Source organism: Xenopus laevis, chromosome 7S, assembly GCF_017654675.1.
Source record: "Xenopus laevis strain J_2021 chromosome 7S, Xenopus_laevis_v10.1, whole genome shotgun sequence".
In the NCBI taxonomy this organism is placed as follows: Eukaryota; Metazoa; Chordata; class Amphibia; order Anura; family Pipidae; genus Xenopus; species Xenopus laevis.
Genome location: NC_054384.1, coordinates 28797096 through 28818261, shown reverse-complemented (window position 1 = coordinate 28818261; position 21166 = coordinate 28797096). Strand labels below are relative to the sequence as shown.

General features: G+C 39.8%; 1 protein-coding gene across 10 annotated transcripts in view; it reads right to left on the bottom strand.

The window, feature by feature from the left end:
• Positions 1-20232, bottom strand: part of LOC108705262 (sorbin and SH3 domain-containing protein 1) — a 138741-nt gene extending 118509 nt beyond the window's left edge. For 2 of the 10 annotated variants that reach the window (XM_041571067.1, XM_041571069.1), the window contains exon 1: positions 20001-20221. In XM_041571067.1, coding sequence (XP_041427001.1) covers positions 20001-20104 — 104 coding nt within the window. In that variant the 5' untranslated portion in view covers positions 20105-20221. Of the gene's footprint in view, positions 1-20000 lie in introns of all 10 variants that reach the window. The other 8 variants (XM_041571070.1, XM_041571071.1, XM_041571065.1 and 5 more) reach the window with 7 other exon arrangements.
• Positions 20233-21166: the final 934 nt, after the last annotated feature.

Below are 21166 nucleotides of genomic sequence, written 5' to 3'. Positions count from 1 at the left end.
TGTAGGGTATTGGCAGGACTGTAAGTGCAGGCAGATTGGAGAACTTTCCAGTGTCTGGAGAAGTGGAATTTGTCCCCAGGGTCAAGGTAATTGTCTGTGAATTTTGTATTGTGTGGGACTGATCCAAATTTATTAGCCAAAAACCCATCCGGCAATCAAAGCATCACATTTATGGAATATGCAGAAGAATGAAAGTGGAATAACAGTAAAGTCCAAGAACGTTATGGGACGAGGGACAGGCCTTAGGGCAACTAGGATGACTACAATGGATGCGGTCATTGTATAATTTACCCCCTTTGTTATAAATCAAATATAATATCTTTGTTAAAAGAAAACTAAAGTGCTCTCTTGCAACTGTTTTCAAACAAAGTGTTTTTGAGAAAGAGAACTGTTTTCTGTTTCACACTATTAGACATTATTTTTGGGAAATTTAAACGTTTTCATTTAATGAAAGTATCCCTTTAAATTACATCCAATGTTATTGAATGGGCTTGTGTGCTGTTGTCTGTATATTTTCACACTGGACTCCAACACTGACCCAGTGCAGAGAATATGTTCAGTGTTTTCTAACTGTCCAGGTGAAGTTTAGGAATCCATTTTGTAATTCAAGTATCAGTTTAGGTTTAATTAATGGAATTGTTATAATCTACAGATTAATTATGATTATTAAGATATTATTAAGATAGAAATTCCACTCTGTTAAAACTGGATCATGGTGACACTATAAACAGCAAGATGCTCTAGATGCCTGAGCACAAGTAGGAAATGTCATACATTCACCAAAAAAACTGTTCCTTTGGTGAGGCTAAAGGTGGCCATAGACGAAAAGATCTGCTCGTTTGGCGACATCGCCAAACAAGCCGATCTTTCCCCGATATGCCACTAACGGGCATGGCTATATCGGGGGTAATCTGAACGTTCGAGGATTCGTACGATTTTCGGACCGTGTGAGGAGAGTCCCGTCATTTTTCATCCGGCGGCAGATCGGTCGGGACAAAATCAAACCTGTCTGATCGACCAAACGACCGATCTCCGCCGGATGAAAAATGTTGGGACTCTTAACACAAGGTCCGAAAATTGTACGAATCCTCGATTCGTACGATAGGATCTTTGCGTCTATGGCCAACTTTAACCTGCCCATAGAAGTACAGATATAGCCTGGTATCTGATGAACGATCAGACGTCAAAATCTTCCAACCTGCCACTCACCATTCAGATTAAATAAAGAAATAAAGTAATAAATCAAACTATGTTCTGCTAGTGACAGCAAATCGTATGAAAGTTATGTCCGATAAATACTAGTGACAGTCATCCATTGATATCATCAGGTAGGCAATACATGCAGAGAAATTATACAGAAATATTTTAACCTGTCCTATCAACTAAACGACTGATTGCCATGGTAGGAAAAATGTCTGGACGATCCACACACAGTCCGAAAATCGCTTAAAACTTTGATTCAAACGAATTCTTTGTGTCATTGTCCAGCTTTAGGCCAGTACCTAAGAGTGCCCAAAACTATTCGGATTCTGTAATAAATGTTGAAAGATATGGACCTCGAAAGGGGACACAGAAGACAAACAGTGGCAGAACTACTGGGTGAGGGGGTGTTTCGCAGCTCCCTAACACAAGATAACAGCTGCCTGGTAGATATAAGAACAGCAATCAATAGTAAAATCCAGGTCCCACTGAGACACATTCAGTTACATTGAGTAGGAGAAACAACAGCCTGCCAGAAAGCAGTTCCATCCTAAAGTGCTGGCTCTTTCTGAAAGCACATGACCAGGCAAAATGACTTGTGACGGCTGCCTACACACCAATATTACAAATAAAAAAAAAAACACTTGCTGGTTCAGGAATTAAATTTTATATTGTAGAGTGAATTATTTGCAGTGTAAACCGTGTAATTTAAAAATAAAAACTACATAATAAAAATCATGACAGAATCTCTTTAATCTAGCAAAGGAGGGAGATCATAAACATATGATCTTTTTATATAGCTGTATGTTATATACTTCAAAGCTAGGCCAGATGGAGCCAGCACTTGCTTAATTCCAAGAATATAAAAAGATTAAATTCCAACATTTCCCTTTCTCTATAAAAGGTTTCCAAAAGGCGTAAATACCTCTGTCAGTGAAATAATCAGCCAAGGTGTAACGGATAAGTTGCTGTTGGTTGTGATGGATGGGAAAAATCGGTCAGTAATCACATAAAACCGTCAGGATATTTCTGATGGCTTTCTTAAGCCTCGATTAATGTATGTGAAGAGCCACGCGATTTGGCGACCTTGCATATCTTTCACAGACAGACCTACCCTGCGGCAAATAATATTTGGTTGTTTTGATCACTTTGCCCTTGGGCCAATGATCAGATCACAACATACCTCCCAACTGTCCCGTTTTCCATGGGACAGTCCCAATTTTGAAAGCTCAACCCGTAGTCCCGGATTGTTCTGAAATGTCCCGACTTTCTCTTTAAACTCCTGCACCGAGCAGCCAGAAATAGATACAAAGTTTCTAAAACTTACCTGGCTTTTGGCTGGCCAAATGCCAGGAACAGCCACCAGGTGCACTTAAATACATTTGTAACCATTTTAGACAATCAAAGAAGCAATTGTAACAATTTAAGATAAGCAAGTCGATTGGGGAAACTGACAGTGCAACATCTTTTCTCGTTGTCAAAAAATTCACCACGCTCAGTGCGACAAATCTTTTTGTCCTACTTTCTATTTCCAAAATGTTGGGACGTATGCCACAACTGCTGGTAATGCCGTTGGTATAAGGACCACGTCAATATACAGATGTGGTCCATGATTAGACAGGCAAAGCAAACCTGCTCAACTATCTAGTTGATTTTCGGACAGATATATGACAGTTGGCCTGTTGGCTAGAATCATGTGAGGATCAAAGTACCAAGTTGGCAGCTTAATTGAAAAAGGGTTTGAAGGTGAACAAACTCTTTATATTTTATTGTGGGTTTCTAGTTGCCAATACTACAAAATAAAGAAATATAAAAGCTCCTACACATATGAGTTATAAGGCTGAATATTTGAATACATCCTGTGTGTGAACATCCTGGGCATGAAACTTGATTCAGTATTGTGTGAAGGCCACACATAATACAATTTGCCCTTAATACTTGAGTGACAGAATCGGAAGGCCTGGTTGGATTGTCAGAAGTGGTAGGTGCTGGGCTAGGGGTGGCTTTGGGACAGTTTGGTTAAAAAGAGCATTGATTTTGTTCAGTACAATTAATACTGATACATTTCTATCTGTCATAGGAACATGTCAGTATCACTTTAATTCTAGTGGCCATTTTCTGGTCAAAAAGTGTTGGCACCAGGTCTGACAGGCCTTTGGCTTAAAAGTGAATGGGAGTCAGCAGGGGCAGTTTCAGAAACATCTTCGTCAGCATGCCATCAGTCAGCAAAAGAATTGTTTGTGTTGGACTTTAGATCTTATTAGAGAAATTGCAAATGGATTGCTGTCTGCTCTGTAAATAATAACAGGTGCTCTGTCAGCATGTAGACTTTGGTCAGCCTGGACTTCAGTACTAGGGGATTCCCCTGAGTTGTCAGAGATTGCTAGAGGGATCCTTATACAGAATACCATACACTTCTACAGTGCCTTTTTCTGCACAGGATCAGTAAAACATGTTGACACAGCATACACAGTCCATTGTCTGGAAGATCTGCTTATTTGGCAACAATGCCAGTGAACAAATCTTTAAATAAAACTGATCTGTTTGATTCTTGGCAAAGAGTTGGCTCATATGGGAAGGAGGGCAGCGCAGATATCCAACATGAGCACAACCACTTTAAATAGGATATACCTCATTTTGACAGTGTCTAAGCATTGCTGGACATGAATGCTTAACCCCACTTCTTCATTGTAGGATGTTGAGTGGTATGTTTCAGTAATTAAATTGGTGGAAGATTGTTTTTCAACCATCTCATTAATAATCTGCAGCTTTAATAGGAATTAGTGCAAAATCATACCAAAATTGCAGTCATTTACATGCTATGCACAAAGGTTCTTGTAGTTGGTGCATGGTACTAATACACTGGCTCAGCCCAATTGAATGTACTGTAACACTAAAGTAAGTAAGCAATTGGAAAGTTGCATGCGATTGTGCCACACACACTACTTTTTATTTTATTATTTATTTTTATTTTATATTTATAATGTTCTCACCCAAAGCATTTTTTTAAACCAAGCAGACACAGCCCAAGATTTGGTCAGGCAGTTTGGCTTATTTAGGATTTTACTTTGGATAATGTTTCTCATCTTAGGGGTCAGTTCAGACAGACTATCTGGATTGTGGAAGATCCATCTAACATGAACATTTCAGCACAGGCCTACACCTTTAGTAATACTAGTTATAGGAACAGGTTAGTATTGTTTTAACTGCATCTGACTCAATGGAACAGATGTGTGAAAAATATATGCATGATTTCTACCAGATTTATTTTTATATGCTTTGTATTTAATAAATAATATAATGCGTGAAATCAGATCTGACAATGTGAAAAGACATACATATACTCCAATGCAACACCCAGCGATTAACAGCTACAATTTGCTTCATGTTCCACTGACACTTAAAGGGAATCAGAGTGGCCCTCTGAGCAGTTTTGCAATGGATATGGATTTTTAGTGTTATTTGAGATAGTGTTTGACTTTTGGTTCCTTTTTTATCAAAGTTCAAACGTATCTGATTTTAATGAAAAAAGTCCGACCAAACTAGAATCCACCACTGGATCTTATTTATTATTAAAAAAAATCACGATTTTTTTGGATCAGGGAAAATACAAATTTTTCCCAAATCACTCGATTTTTTTCAGACTTCCTTTCCAAAAGTCAGAATTTTTCAAATTTTTGTCCGAAAAGCCAGAAATAGTCGGATGTTCAGGCTAATTCCAGCGCAGACCGCATTTATTTTCAAACAGGATAGGGACCTCTGCCACTGACTTATATACATCCTCGGCAGAACAGAGATGCCGGATTTTCAGATTCTAACTTGTTCCATCCACTGGATCTAATAAATCTCGTAAAATCCGAATTTTTGGCATTCGGACTTTGATGAATAACCCCCTTAATATCAGACTTTCAGCTTGGCACTTTTTGCATAGGCATTAAAAGGGGTTGTTCACCATTGAGTTAACTTTTAGTATGATGTAGTGAGTGATATTCTGAGAATATTTTTTTGCTTGATTTTCAGGTTATTTAGCTTTTTATTCTGCAGCTCTCCAGTTTGCAGTTTCAGCAATCTGACCGCAAGGATCTAAATTACCATAGCAACCATGCACTGATTTGAATAAGAGAATGGAATATGAATAGGAGAGTAGAAATAACAATACATTTGTAGCTTTATAAAGCATTTGTTTTTTAGATGGGGGCCAAGTATAACGTTAGGGGCATTTCCCCAGGGAGCAGCTATGCTGGGGGGTAGGTTTTTTTATTTTTTTATTTTTTTTAAACGGTTGAATTCTCCTTTACAATAGAACATGAATGTAAACTGCCAAAGTGCTCTGAAACATTTACATCAATTATTATTTTTTTCTTTTTTAGATTCCCTTTAAAATCACAGTTAGTTGTGTGAAAAGACCCATCTGTCTTCCGTAAGCATCGGTTGTCATTATTTGCATCAAAGTAGTCTCAACAACTGACTTAATTGGTGCAACCATATCAGATAAGATTCTGAGCAAGGCCAAAATCCAGCTAAAAGGATACATGTATTTTCTTTTTCCGAATTCCTGCACTAATGTAATTTGAATGAATGTTCCGCTGTTTACATTAGCTTAAATTACACACTGTCCAATTACACGCCAGTGTGTTGCGGGGCTTTCTGGTTGACAGGAGGAGGTTTAAGCAGCTTAACAACTGCCACTTAATGCAGCACGATTAATACAATTCTTTTAGCGAGAACCATACACAGTAAAGGGGGAAATGCATCATGCAACCTAAACATGTCAGCTCTAAAAGGAAATACATGCGTGTTTCATAATGGAAGGTATTTCATATACATATATAATTGTTCCTGCTTTATCCCCAATCTTTCCACACGTACAGCACATCAGGGGGGTTATTTATTGAAGTCTGAATGCTAAAAACTCAAAAGAATTTGAGTTTTTTATTTACTATAAAATCCAAATTCCTAGTGGAAAACAAACTAGAATTTTTTAAGATTTATAATACCCCAAGGCTGCAAGAAGTCAGAATCCGAAAATCAATGGCAGAGGTTGTATTTGCAATTTGACTATATTATTGTCTGCACTGGGTTTTGTACGATAATCTGCTGATTTCATGAAACATTCGGATTGTTTGCATGAAAATCCGAAAAAGTCGCCTTTTTTGGCGATCCAATTTTTTCGTGTTTTTTTTAATGATAAATAAGGGTAAATCATAGATTCTAGTTTGGTCAACTTTTTTTTATTAATCAGAAAACTTTGGATTTTAGTAAATAACTTCCCTAGGTGTTAGCAGACATGGTCCTCATTTGTTTCCTAACTTCATTTTTTTTTTATTTTTAAGGAATACAAGTCCAATTCCAATTTTTAAGGACTACAAGGCCAAATCAATCCCACCCTCTGGCTAGGGTAACTGACCAGTTTCATGGCCAGAGATACTCCTGACATGATGAATATCTATTTATTGAAAGTAACAAAACAAAAACAGAACAAAGCAGTAAGATTGGCCTCCCTCCAAAAAACTCCAGTGTCCCACAAAGCAATATGGCCCCATTAGCTCTTTTTTCATTTAAATGTTGTGTTTATATACCATAGGATTAAAGATGAATGGCTGCCATCACGCTGGAACCGAATCTCCACTACCGTTTGAATCAACTAAACTAGCAAATACATTTCAGAAATGTTTGACATTCCAAATCCCTCATTGAAATTTCCCATATGTGGTAAGATCATGTTTTGTTAATGTGTGGGACAATGTTCCAGGGCCATCCCTTTAGGAATAATTAACATTGCAAAATAAAAACAAAATCAGTCAAAAGTTGTAGCCATGAACATTCAAAAAATAAAGACTAATTGCATTGGCTTAGAATGTTGCAATCTTCATCATACTAAAATTACATTGAATTACCTCTTTCAAAAGTTTCAGGGTAGGCCAGTCTGTTGTATGGGTATTATAATAAATGGGAAAATCTTGCAGCCAAGAATGGAATGCAGTTTTTAAGGAAAATGAAAAGTGTAAGGGTCAGGGCACACAGGCAGATTCGGGGAGATTAGTCACCTGGTGACAAATCTCCTCTTCTTCAGGGCGACTAATCTCCCCGAACTGCCTCCTCTGCCTTCCCGTCTGCTAAAATGTAAATTGCTGGCGGGATGGCACTCAGAACAATTCGTTTTCCGAAGTCACCCGAAGTTTCCTCGTCAGGCAACTTTGGGCGACTTACATATTAGCCAGTGGGAAGGCAGGGAAGGCAGTTCGGGGAGATTAGTCGCCCCGAAGAAGAGGAGATTTGTCACCGGCGACTAATCTCCCCGAATCTGCCTGTATGCCCTGACCCTAAGACTCTGGAAATATGGAAAGCACACATATAAATCTAGAGATGATATATAGCTCAGTGCAACAATACAGAAAACCTTGAAAGTTGGTGAGGGTTAACTATAGAGAAAGACTTTACAACTGCTGTGGCCACGGAATAGTGATGTGCGGGCTGGCATGAAGCCTGCAAGACCTGTGGGTTTACCTGCGGGTTGGGCAGGTTCAGGCTGACTTGCACACAATGTTTTCAGTCTGTATGTGGTGCAGGTTGAACTTTAGCTTTTGTCCACCCCACCCTCGACCTTCTATTGCCCCACTTCAACCTCCATGCTTGCTCTTTTATATACCCGCCCAGCCCCCTTCCGTGAGGTCACAGCACAGAGAGCGCTATTGCCACCCCTGGTTACTAGTGGGGCGCTACCACCTGAGACGAGTTTCTAAGCTTGCCTCATTGGCGCAGCGCCCCTGTCACTACCACAGAAGTATAGAGTACTCAGTGGGGCACTGACTGAGCAGTTTCAAAATACATTTAGAAAAATTGTCTTAGCTTCAAAATTTAGGGAAGCCCTAAAATTATTTTGCAGGTCTCAGTAAATTCTACTTAACATCACTTATTAAAGGTAAGAACCCACATTTCAACTAAATTCTGGAACATACAAGCAGCAGGTAATATTTCAAGCATATCTGGGAGACATTTTTTGAGGTGGAAGCAAAAGGGACGGTGTCGGTAGACAGAACCTGGTGTAAAATACAAAAAAGTGTAATGTAGAGACTACCTTTTAGGTAGGGGAAGAACAATAACGATATACAGTAGGTAGGCCAGGCCTCCCAAAAAGAGGCTAGTCTCTCTCTCTCTCTCTATATATATATTTATTTATAATTAATAAATTCTACAATGGAAAACCTTGTATTGTTAGCCCCCTCTCCAAAATGAAAATGTACCCTCCTACAATGAAGATAGTTACAATCATTTACATTACTTTTTTAATTTTCTTTCCTTACTCCTTCACCCCATGCCATTAGTGTAACATTAGGACCCCGGCACCACTCAACATCAACCTAATGATAATTGCTAATAAATAATGAATAATTTACTGAAAACTGACAAAAAGAAACTTGCAGTAAAATCTCAACCATCCATACTATTTATTTTAACACCCAAACACATGGCAAACCCAAACATACACCGCAAGAGCAAGTCTGGTGTCAGTAGTTGGCTGAGATGTTAATAAAGGATTCTGTGCTCTCACACACACACACTGTGAAACACTAACAGTACAGATGTTTCCTTTAAGAAAAGAAAACTTGAAAGGAGGCACCAGGATGTTTGAAATGTGTAAGATCAACTGTAGAAAGGACATTACATCACTGCCTTCTGTATGTGCACTGCTGGACTAACCCGCTGTATATCCTGCCCTGGCTTATATAGAGTAAGAAAACATCTATTAATACTGTACTGTACAGCACAAATACTACTAATGGTAATGCCATTGTAAAATAGGGATAGGATAGCAGAGAGTCTTTTACACAGTAGTGAGACCCAAAGTAAGGATGCAACCCAAGCAAGACTATTGATTGGTTCCTGTTCCACCTCTGTAACAAACGGTGGGAACCTCCAGACTCTGTCCTTTGGCTGTACTGTATATCTTGTTTTAGACTAGGTGTCCCAACCTTTTTTACCCGACCCTTTTTTCACAAGCATGAAAAAGTCCCTGGGAGTGCCAAATACAATAAAGATGTTCTCTGCAATTTTTCCCCTCTAAAGCTCCCCATAGATGCGACGATTATGCCGAACGACCGATTTTAGCGAAGTCCGACCAATCCTTCAAATTATCGTGTGGTTAGTGAGATTCGAATGATCGTACATCTTATGATTTTTGGGCCGACATCTGTCAGGAAATTGATCGGCCAGGTTAAAAATTCTTTGTCGGTCCCAGTGCAATCTATCTATGTTTGCAGGGCCAAACAGGCAGCTCCCCTTTGTTTTCCTGGCAAATTGATCTTTTTAGTTGATGGTCAATTCGTACGATTGTACGATCGTTCCAAGAAAATCGTGGTCTCACGGTGAGGATCGGATCTTTTAAAAATCTCAACATCTATGGCCAGCTTAAGTTTAAAAACTGTCATATTGTTTACAATGATTCTGTATCCAGAGAAGTGCATGTCAGCTGAGAATTCCTGAATACTGCTATCACTGCAAAACTGTCAATGAGACAACAACAGAGTTGTCGCTTCTGATACCAGAGAACACAAACAGAAAAATATGAAAACAAAATCAAAATACCTGTAGTAATACTGTATATCTCCCAACTGTCCCGTTTTATGTGGGACAGCCCTGATTTTGACAGCTCAGCCCGCAGTCCCGAATTTCTCTAAGATCTCCTGCACTGATGCCAGAAAAAGATACAACGTGGTGTGCTGTGGTTTGAATAATGCTTTGATGGTATTGATTGTACCCCTTTATGTTAAACTGAAAGCTAAAACACAGCCTTTGCTGAATATCCGTTTCCTGGGCTGAATATCCAGTTTGCATGACATTCTTGTGATCTATAACTGCATGAGCATGGAAATGGCATAATTACTGGCCACCAAAATGAAATAAGCAGACACACCATATATGTTTGTGCTATTATAAGTGTGATTTATATAACATTCACTTTATATTCCACCTAACTGCAAGTGATGGGACTAGTAATACAGAAAAGACATGAAAGTTTCCTATGAATAATACAGAATGAGCTAGAATCAATTGGATGAGAAAAGCTTATTTTCTAATTCAATTCAAGATTTCCCCCTAGAGCCTGATCATTTCTGTGAGAAACGTATCTCACTGTTTATCACAGGAAAACACTCTACTTAGTGACTAAGTCTTTAGGGAAAAAACTGAAATTGAATTAATAGAAAAGTATTTCTCTCCCCAAATTTGATCTCACCGATAGATTTTCACAAGATAAACCATAGTATAAAATGTTATTGTGGAATGGATTCTGGCCTAGTGTATAAGGTTAATGGTACACAGTTTGATAACCACCTTTTAAATTGTCCTGTGTGCCAAATGCTCAATGTCACATTGAGGTCTGCTATGTGCTCCATGTGTGTCTAATAGGGTATTTTTTATTGATTGACATTACAAGAGGACAAGTTGGGACAGGGCCAGTAGGACACTGGAAAAATTCCGGTGGACCCGCCCTCGTAGGCCCTGCCGACAAAGACCCACCCCTGCTGAAACCCTGGATGGTGCTCCCTGACCACCCCCTAGCACCAATCATGGCCACAAGAAGAGAAAACAACGTAAGCAATAAGATATGTAAAGGGGAGAGAGAAGGAAAGATGGGGGTTGCAGCACTGGGTGGACCTCACAGATGAAGCAGGAGGCCCTAGGTGGGTTGAGGGGGCCCCAAAGGCACCAGGCCCAGTGGTCTTCTAACCCTCTAGTCTGATGCTGCAAGTGGACAAGCATTTTGGACTGCTGCTACTGTTCTCCATCAAAAGGCAGTGGTGGACAGAACCATCCTACGTACCATATGCCTTACCCTGTTTGTTGACTTATAAATAAACAGCTGTGTAGCCGTTCCAGTTGAAATTGGGCAATAGTTCACCTGATTACATAAATAATAACAATTGAGCTCTGTAAAATAGAATGGTTTAAGTACTTAACCAGGTAAATAATCAGTGTCAATTGCCATTCATAGTTCACTACACAACTATACCATGAAATCCTATCTATTATAAAATAGGACATTTGTTGCCAATACATAGTTTATTTGTAGGTGTTGGTTGGTCAGATACACCTCCTATGAGTAAATGTAAATAAATACTTCACTTGTGTTACTTGTCTTTGTAATAGCAGAGCTCAGACCAAAGGGAGTGGTGTCATTTGGACAATGACTTTTAAAAAGGTAGGAAAGGGCAATAAAGTTCAGCTCTTTACTAATGCCTTTAATCTGATAACAGCATCCCTGAGTGAAGAACTAATTCCCAAAAGCCTAACAAATACATAGTTAATGGTAAGTACTGTTGTGGTTTTTAAAAGGCAGGTATGTCTTTATATAATATGAATAAAATAAAGTTTTATAATGTATCTTCTATGATATAGTTTATTACATAAGAGGATGTGATTTATTGTTAACAAACATTTGATTAAGGTCCTAAGGTTTGGGGCACAAGGGCAGATTGGGGGAGATTTAGTCGCCTGGCTACTATCGCCTCTTCTTTGGGGCGACTAATCTCCCCAAACTGCTTCCCAGTGTCTTCCGCCTGCTTCAAAGAAAAAACAATGAAATGAAAAAAAAAGACGAGGGAAGCAGTTCGGGGAGATTATTCGTCCCAAAGAAGAGGCGATTAGTCGCCGGGCGACTAAATCTCCCCGAATATCCAGGTGTGCCATTTCCCTAAAGCTGACCATGCACAAGCCCATAAAAGTCATCTCAGAACCTCCAAACTGAGTCACCAACTTATTGGCCAAAGCATATATCTGCCGGATATCACCCCCAGATAAAAACTGGGCAAGTTTACAAAAAACATTGTTTGCATGGGGGATCAAACAATCAATCAGCTTGATTTGGAGAAAAGATCTGTACGTCTTGCAAATATCAAAACAAGTGGGTCTATACATGCATGGCCAGTGTAAGAACATTATAGTTTGTAAAATAAATAAATCAATTAATAATAAAACATTCAGCAATAACAATTACCCTGGCAATAAATAAGCTTTCATCCTGAATCATGTTCCAGTTGAGTATCTAATACAATAAAAAGATATACGCACCTAATCTCATCCTAACTGGTCAAGGGACCTCCAAGCTACCCCTTTAGTTTAGGAATATAATAGCCTTTTAATAGCCTTTTTTAAAACTAAAGTAGAAACCCAATCATACGTTTCCCAGGGGACCATGTCCAAACAGCAGAAATTGTGGGAATATATTACATCCAGTCAAGAAGAAAACATTTTGTAAAAATATTTGCTATTGAAAGCAGCATTAGTTTAAAGGGGTTTGTTCAATATTGAGATCACTTTTAGTATGATGTAGAAAGTGATATTCTAAAACAATTTGAAATTGGTTTTCATTTTTTATTATTTAAGGTTTTTGAGTAGTTTAGCTTTTTATTCAGCAGCTCTTCAATTTGCATCTGGTAGCTAGGGCCCAAACTACCCTAGCAACCATGCATTGATTTGGCTAAGAGACTGGGATATGAATAGGAGTGGGCCTGAATAGAAAGATTATAAATAAAAAGTAGCAATAACAATACATTTGTAGCCTACGGGTAAGTCCACACTGGGCATTTTGGTCGCCTGGTGACTAATTGCCTCGTTATTGCGCGACCAATCTCCCCAAATGCCTTCCCTCACTCTGCGCTGTCTAAAATGAAAAACGCGCTGATCACACGCGGTGATTTGTTTTCCGAAGTCGCCCGAAGTTTCCTCGTGAGGCAGGCTGGAACTACATGATGCGTCTTCATCAGATCCAGTGCGATAAGAGGAAATGGATGCAACAAGACGGATGTGATAAAAATAAGGTAAGCAATAGAATTTTTGGACCTTGTCGCTGCATGCATCTGACACGACTGTCGGATGAAGATGCAATGTGCATCGTTATTGCTTCCAATAAGGATAATTTTATCTTAGTTTGGATCAAGTACAAAGGTACTGTTTTATTATTACAGAGAAAAAGGAAACAATTTTGTAAAATTTGGATAAAATGGAGTCTATGAGAGACAACTTTTTCTGTAGTTCAGAGCTTTCTGGATAACAGATCCCATACCTGTATTTATATTAGGAATGCACCATATCTATAACTTTTTATCAGGCCAAATATTCAACTAAATCCCAATTCTAATTTACATATTAACATTTTAGAGCAATAAAGCAAAAACTGCCATCAGATGAGACAAAAAAAAACTTGTCATTATCATTCTTAAACAATATTATGTTTGCTCCAAAAGATTACTCTAGCTTCACACACTTCTTAAAAGTGCACAATTAAAATAACAATATCATGTAGAATATTATATTGCAAAATGCTAATTTTTATTCTTATATCCCCTACACGTTCATGTAAAGGAGGTGTTCTGGTTGTACATGGAGCAGTATGTCCAAACAGTTATGGTAAAATATAAATTACATCTCCAATGACTACTTATGGAAGGTTGCTGGCTAATCTTGAAGTAAGAGAGGCAACAACCAGGGTTGGGCATTGGGGTCCACCAGGATCCAAACTTCCAGGGCCCCTACCCGCATGCGTGAACATCGGCATACAATGCTACATATTATTTTTTTGGGAGGGCAATCAGGTTTTTTCCCGATGTCCTGCCAGCCTAGTCCGATCCTGGCAACAACTCTCTTCAACTTTTCACGTGATCCACTCATTTTCCCTTTGGCTGACCAAGTGGATCAGCACAACTAGGTAATACATGCAAATAAAAAGATCACCAACAAATAGATCCATATGGGCCTGCAACATCCAGATCCCTCTTACAGCATTTGGTTTTGTCTTTTTCACTCAGGCCTCGCATACTTATCATAGGCCTATGTGTTGTGCATGTATAGGCACTCAGGGGCGGATTAGACCAGAATTATTATCCCTGATGGAAAATTTTCATTGGTGGGCAGAAAAGAATTCTGCATTTTCAATACAAAACTGGCCATAGAAGTCTCCTTGTATGGACATAGAGAACGGTGAATTGGCTCCTGATAAAACTGACCATAATGTGTATGCGTTAGGGACCTTAGATTGTTAGCTCCACTGGGGCAGGGATTAATAAAATCTGTAAAATGCTATGGATTATGTCAGCCCTATATAAATTTAGGAAAAACGTTTTTACTTTTGTCATATGTCTTCACCAATCCAGATGTAAAAACATAAGCAGCTATGGATTTTAAACATCTGCTATACTGCCCCCCTACCCCACTGCCCTTGTACTAATGAACGCAGAGAAGGCCCAGTGTTTGGTAGACCTCTGTGACTAACACGGCACCCCCTGAAACACATCAAGCAGGGTCTGCTCTCGTGCTGTAATCATAAACACATCATTCACTTACACATGTTCTCTGATTACACAAGAACATTCCCAACACTGAGCCTAATAAGGTTCTGAGAGTTGCACAGCTTTTTATGGGAAAGCTACGTCTGGAGAAGGAGATCTCGTGCCAAACCCTGATTCCAGTACAACCAATACTATTTGACACTATAGGGAGTAATTGCAGTTCAGTTAGTAAAGGGAAATATATACCTTCTATGTAGGGTTTACATTCACATCTTCAGTAACAGGTTATTGTACACTGGCAGCCTTATTTTTCTGTATTTAAATTTGTTTTTATTATTGGACTCATTAAAATATATGGGGCAAATTCACTAAGATTCGAAGTTGCGCCAGGCGCAACTTCGCCGCACTTCGCCAGGCGTAGTTTCGCCAGCACTCCGCAAATTCACTAAAATCCGAAGTTGCGCTCAGGGGTAGCGTAAGGTTGCGAAGTTGGGCTAGCGTTGATTCGCTATGTAAAGCGAAGTTACGCTAGCGAAGGCTAATTTGCATACGGTGCCAAATTCAAATTTCAATGGAGGAATACGTATCAGCATTACAAATGCCTAGAAAACCTTCAAATCATCAAATACAAATTTTATTTTGCCCTACACATGTGCCCACTGTCTAGGTAAGTTGCCATGAGTCAGGAAATGTAGGGGGGAAGGAGGGGAGCCCCAAAAATGTTTTCGATCTTTTTCAGCCTATCACCCATAATGTAGAAAACACGCCAGCGTTTTTTGGGACTTAGAAAAAATTTAGACTTTTTTTGAAACAATCCCTATCTACTCTATTGCGCTTCGCCAGGTCTGAGGTGGCGAAGGAAGTCTAGCGTAAAAGGTAGCGTTCAGTACACTGCGCAAGTTAGTGAATTTGCGTAGTTACGTCGCTAGCGGAAATTCGCCAGGCGTAAGGGTGCGAAGTAACACTAGCGCAACTACGCCAGCGTTCGTTAGTGAATTTGCGCAGTAACGAAAATGCCAAACGCTAGCGAATTAACGCTAGCGCTCGGCGCTTCGGCACGTAGTGAATTTGCCCCTATGTCTCTTTGGCCAGAATATCAAATGAATATGGCAGAATGCTTGCTACACTTTATTGGGCACTTTCTCCAATCCCATCTCTCAAACATAAGGTTTCTATAGGCCAGGCATGTCCAAAGTGCGGCCCGGGGGCCAATTGTGGCCCATTTTCAAATTTACACCGGCCCTCAGCCTCCATCATGAAATTAATAATAATGAGGCCCCCCAGCACAGTGCGATCAGGAATCCCATAGCAGTAATATTAAGGCACATTAGTGAAATGATCTGCCACTTGGTCTATACTGCTGCCTGTGTGCTGAAGGTGTTAGTAATAGACACTATTGGCACGTAGTGACGATCTGTTTTCGCATACTTCTTTAGGGCTGAAGGTGCCAATAGACGTACTGACGTGCCAGTACAGTAAACTAAAGAAGTATGGCGTCATATGTGCCAGTCAGGTCCGGACTGAGAATTAAAATAGGCCCTGGCATTTCAGGTACACAGAGGCCCAATCAGTCCACACAGAGGCCCAAACAGCCCCCACCAGCCCACTAAATACTGACTTTCTATGGCACCTTATAGCAGCCCCTCTGGCATTTGCCAGAACCCACAGATTGCCAGTCCGGGCCTGGTGCCAGTACATATCTATTGCTAACACCTTCAGCACACAGGCAGCAGTATAGACCAAGTTGCAGATCATTTCACTAATGTGCCTTAATAATACTGCTACAATTACTCAATTCCTGTAATTTAATGTTAATGGTTAAAAGAATGTCAGGCTGAATGGTCGGCCCCCACACATTTTCACCTCACCAAATCTGGCCCTCGTTGCAAAAAGTTTGGGCACCCCTGCTCTAGGCCATGGGTGCCCAAAAGGTAGATCGGGATACCAGTAGACCTTTAGCTGGTAATCAGTAGACACTATCAACAAACAGCTTGACTAAATCATCCTCCTATTTCATGCTTTTCATTCACTTATTTATTTTTGATAAGGTTACATAAGAAATAGTTGTTTGTTAAATATAACAATATACATTTTCTCATGAATCAATATTTAAGTAATATTTTCAATGGAACGAACTTGATTCTAAATTGTCGCCGGCGTCAATTCCATCAGGCATCAACGTTTTTTTTACGCCAGCAAATTTTTGCAGGTGAGTTTTTGCGGCAAATTCGCAAATTTATTAGCCACCGGCGAAACACAGAAATTCACTGCAAATTTGCGCCTGGCGAATAAATTCGCCCATCACTAGTTATAACAGTTTTGCTAATGAAGGTGAAATTGCCCTTTAAAGAGGTTGTTCACCTTCCAAACACTTTTTTTTTACCCTTTTTCCAAATGTTTAGTTTAATGTTCATATTTCTGGTGTCTCGGTCTGGCAGCTCAGTGATCCAGGATTCTGAACTGTTACAATTTACTACATTTAGTTGATACAATTAGTTGATACATTTCTCAGCAACATCTGTGTAATATTAGCAAACTATTGTATCAATTTTAAAAGACTGCCTTTGAAGGGGTTGTTGACCTTTGAGTTAATATTTAATATGTTGTAGAGAGGGATATTCTGAGGCTATTTGTAATTGGCTTTCATTTTTTATTATTTGTGTTTTTTGAGTTATTTAGATTTTTATTCAGCAGCTCTCCAGTTTGCAGTCTCAGTAATTGGGTTACTAGGGTCTGAAAAATTAAAAAAACTTTGATTTGTACTACTATATCTTTGCGTCTACGGCCAGCTTTAACTACCTGCACCTCAGTCACAAAACTCTAGGGAGAAGGGGTATACTACACTGGCAGAATGCAGAAGAGCACTGGTCAACTTCGGACAACTATGGAAAATGCATCGCCGCGTGTGCTTTAGCGCAGGCGACTTTTCATTATAGCCTATGGGAAAACACGATGAGGCAGTTCGGGGAGATAGTCGCTCAGAAGACAAGGCGATTAGTCGCCAGGCGACAAAATCTCCTCAAATCTCCTCGTGTGAACTAACCTTTATATAAGCAAAATGGCTAATGATTAACCCAAAATGTCTGACGATCTGTACTTTTAACTTCATTGGATATATTTTGAAATTATTTATTTAATTTTCTACTACAGAATGGAAACAATGAATGAAACAATCAGCAAAGTGGGTAGTATAAGGGGCCCATTTACTAAGGGTCGAAGTGAATTTTCGAATTCAAAATCTTCGAATTTCAAAGTAATTTTTGGGTACTTCGACCACCAAAAGGCCGTTTTCGATCGAAAAAAATACTTTGACTATCGAAGTATCAAATTCGAGGGTCGAATTCGGAAGTTTTTTAACTTCGAAATTCGACCCTTACTAAATGTGCCAAATGCATTAAAGTCAATGGGCATCTGAATAACTTTGACATGCATTAATTTTTATGCATGCGACTATTCTGACGCAAAATTCACTCCTGTCTAATTTATTTGCCCATCACTAATTGCGGCATTTCCGGCTAGGTTTGGGAGAGGGAAGGTTAGGAACAGTGTGGGTTGACAATTTGTCATCCCATACAAAATGAGTTTTCTCCGTGCCTGTGTGGGATTCCTCTGGGTTCCTCCCACACTCGAAAAATATGCAGACAGGTTTATTGCCTCCTGATGTAACAGCCGAGAATGCACATTATAGGGAGCTTAGATTGCAAGCTCCTCTGCAGCAGGGATGAAAGGGAATTATGAACAATATCTGTGAAACATTTTAAAGTTTACACAAGTAGCCTGCAGCTCTCCAGATGCTGGACTACAGCACCCCCTGGCAGATGTCATTAAACTACAACTCACAGCATCCCCAACAGCCTTTGGCTTTTAAGTGATTATTGCAGAGGCCAATGGGAATGATATGGGTTTGCTTGTGTCTAAGTTTTGTAAATATACAGTAAAAAAAAAAAACTTGAAATCTAATGGGGTTCTCAATGCAAATAAATGTTCGCAATATGAAAAATGTTGGCTTTGTGAACACTTTGCTCCTCACACGACAGGAGGATAAGTGATTGCAAATTTTATAGTTTGCATCGTATGTAATAAAAATTCTTAATGAACAAGTTCTTTGTTTGCTCCAAAAATTTACACCACCTTCAAGCAGATGTTAAAGGTTCTCAATGCGCAATGAAGATTCGCAAATTCAATAAAAGCCTAATGAAAAATATTACATTGCAACATGCAAATTTTCATTTGCAAATTTGTTCTCTTTGCAAATGTTATAACTTTTCCCCCTAAATGTCATTTTATCTGGAGCTCACAGTTTACATTACTGCAAAGCCCTAGGCTTCCCTAGATATTTCTGAACTACAACTCCATCATCTTATAGGGTAAGGGCACACTGGGCGATTTGGGCAGATTTAGTCGCCTGGCGACTAATCACCTCGTCTTTGCGGCAACCGATCTCCCCAAATGCCTTACCTCTGTCTTGCGCCGTCTAAAATGAAAACTCGCCTGCGGCATGGCACACACGTCACTTTGTATTCCGAAGTTGCCCGAAGTTTCCTTGCGAGGCAACTTCGGGAATACGAAGCGACACATGTGCCATGCCGCAGGCGATTTTTCATTTAAGCCGGCGCAAGACAGAGGTAAAGCATTTGGGGAGATTGGTTGCCACAAAGACGAGGTGATTAGTCGCCAGGTGACTAAATCTCCCCAAAACACCCAGTGTGGCCTTACCCTTAAACATATGGGTTTTATAAAGCATTGTGGGTGTTCTGCAACATCTAGGGACTCCAAGTTAAGAAACAGAGCTTTACTAGGATCACTAGCAGAATAAAACAGAAAGGAACTCCCAATCAGTTAACACAGCCGTTTAAGAAAAATTCATGTATTTAGTGACAGAACACTTTCCAGGGCTACTTAGTGCAAAAAATGGTAAAACATTTAAAAAGATAATCAGTCTAATGTTTAAGGCATATCACAAAACAAGACAGATGTGCCCAGGGAGAGCATCCCTCCAAATGTTGTAAAACTACAACCCCCAGCACCCCTGGAGAGCCTTCGGCTGTCAATATCATGCTGGGAGTTGTACATAAACAACATCTGGAGGTCAGCAGGTTGCCCATCCCTGTGCTAGTCCTATACCAAGTGGACACAGGAGGTGGATCAGATAAAAGCATGACCGACCCCTGCAGCACTATGAGATTTTCAGAAAGTCACCAAACTTATATCCACAAAGTACAACATGTTCCACAAGCCAACAAGAGTCACACTAGTCTTCAGCACTGCACAATATGTATTGATGCAGAAAATACATTAAGAATGAACAATATAAACATCTAAATTCCCTAGCAAACCACACATGGAAACGTCAGTGAGGTTATTAGCACTTTAACAGCCATCTGCTTCAGCAAATGCCCATGTATTCCAGCATAGTAAGTGGCACATGGTGTAGGGAATGAAGCGAGTAACGGAAAGTTGCCTTCCCAGGAAATGTCCATACACAAACTGTGCAGCCAAAGTCACAGCACTTACCTCTCTGTTTGCATAGGAATAATCCAAGTGCCCAGGACAAGATACCAAACAGGATAGCAGCTCCGGGTATTACTTCTCTGTGCAAGAGCAGCACATTTGCTCATTTAGCACACAAATAGTCTGACACACACACAAGCCAGGCGAGATTCCAGAGAGGGAAACCTCCCAGATAATCCAGCTCAGCCCTCTCATTAGAATACAGACAGGGGGGAAAAATGTTCTCCAGTTCCTAGAGGCGCTGTTGCCTTTGTGCATGCAATAAAGAGACAGAGAAAGTGCTGAATTCTAGGCTTATCAGGGAGCACTATATACACTAATGTCACAAGCTCACTTTAACCTCTTCATTACCAGCTACTCCTGCCTCTGGCACGAAAGTTATTTCAGCACACTTTGTCATTCAATTAATGAAATAAAAGGAATCCAGGAATATCCCTGTTTGTTATAAGCACTTTGTAAAGCACTGCTTAACTTAACTATGCTATTTAAATAAATGATGAATAAAAGTGTCAAATTGCCTCTCCTGAATTTTCTGCCACTTGAGTTGCACAAATAATATACCAGGGGAGATTTGCACCAATGCCAATGCAAAGGTATCTTCCAACCATTATGTTGCCAGCACAGGAGGAGATTAAGCAGGGGCAACAAACTAACGCCCTAACCTAAGTGCTCTTATACAAGGGCTCCTTTTCCTGCAGTGGACACACAAAAAAGTAATCATACTTGAAACCAGGAGTAAACAGACCCCATTCAATAGGCCCGGAATAAATGCTGTCGTAAAAATAGGTATCGGCAGTCCAAAACCACAGGGCGGACACAAGTTGCAATACCAGATCACAGAAAATCTGATACAATACACAAACATAAATTCAGTATTTGGCTGGACCCTGCCACCTCTCTGCACCCAAAGTATTTTATGTTCATACAAAAGCGCATTTTTGTAGGCACTGCCCCAAGATGTGAGAGGGAGCATTGCCAACGCTTAACCCTATTCATGCCAGCTGTATTGATCTTTCCAGGTCACATGCTTCCAGACGTAGAAATCTACGACACTGGCACCATACATGCACCGATATTATCGTACAAAACAAATTTTCTTACGATATTCACTGTGTGTGTATGGTGGGAGACAAGCTGACCAATATCGGCAGAGGGCTTGGATATTGATC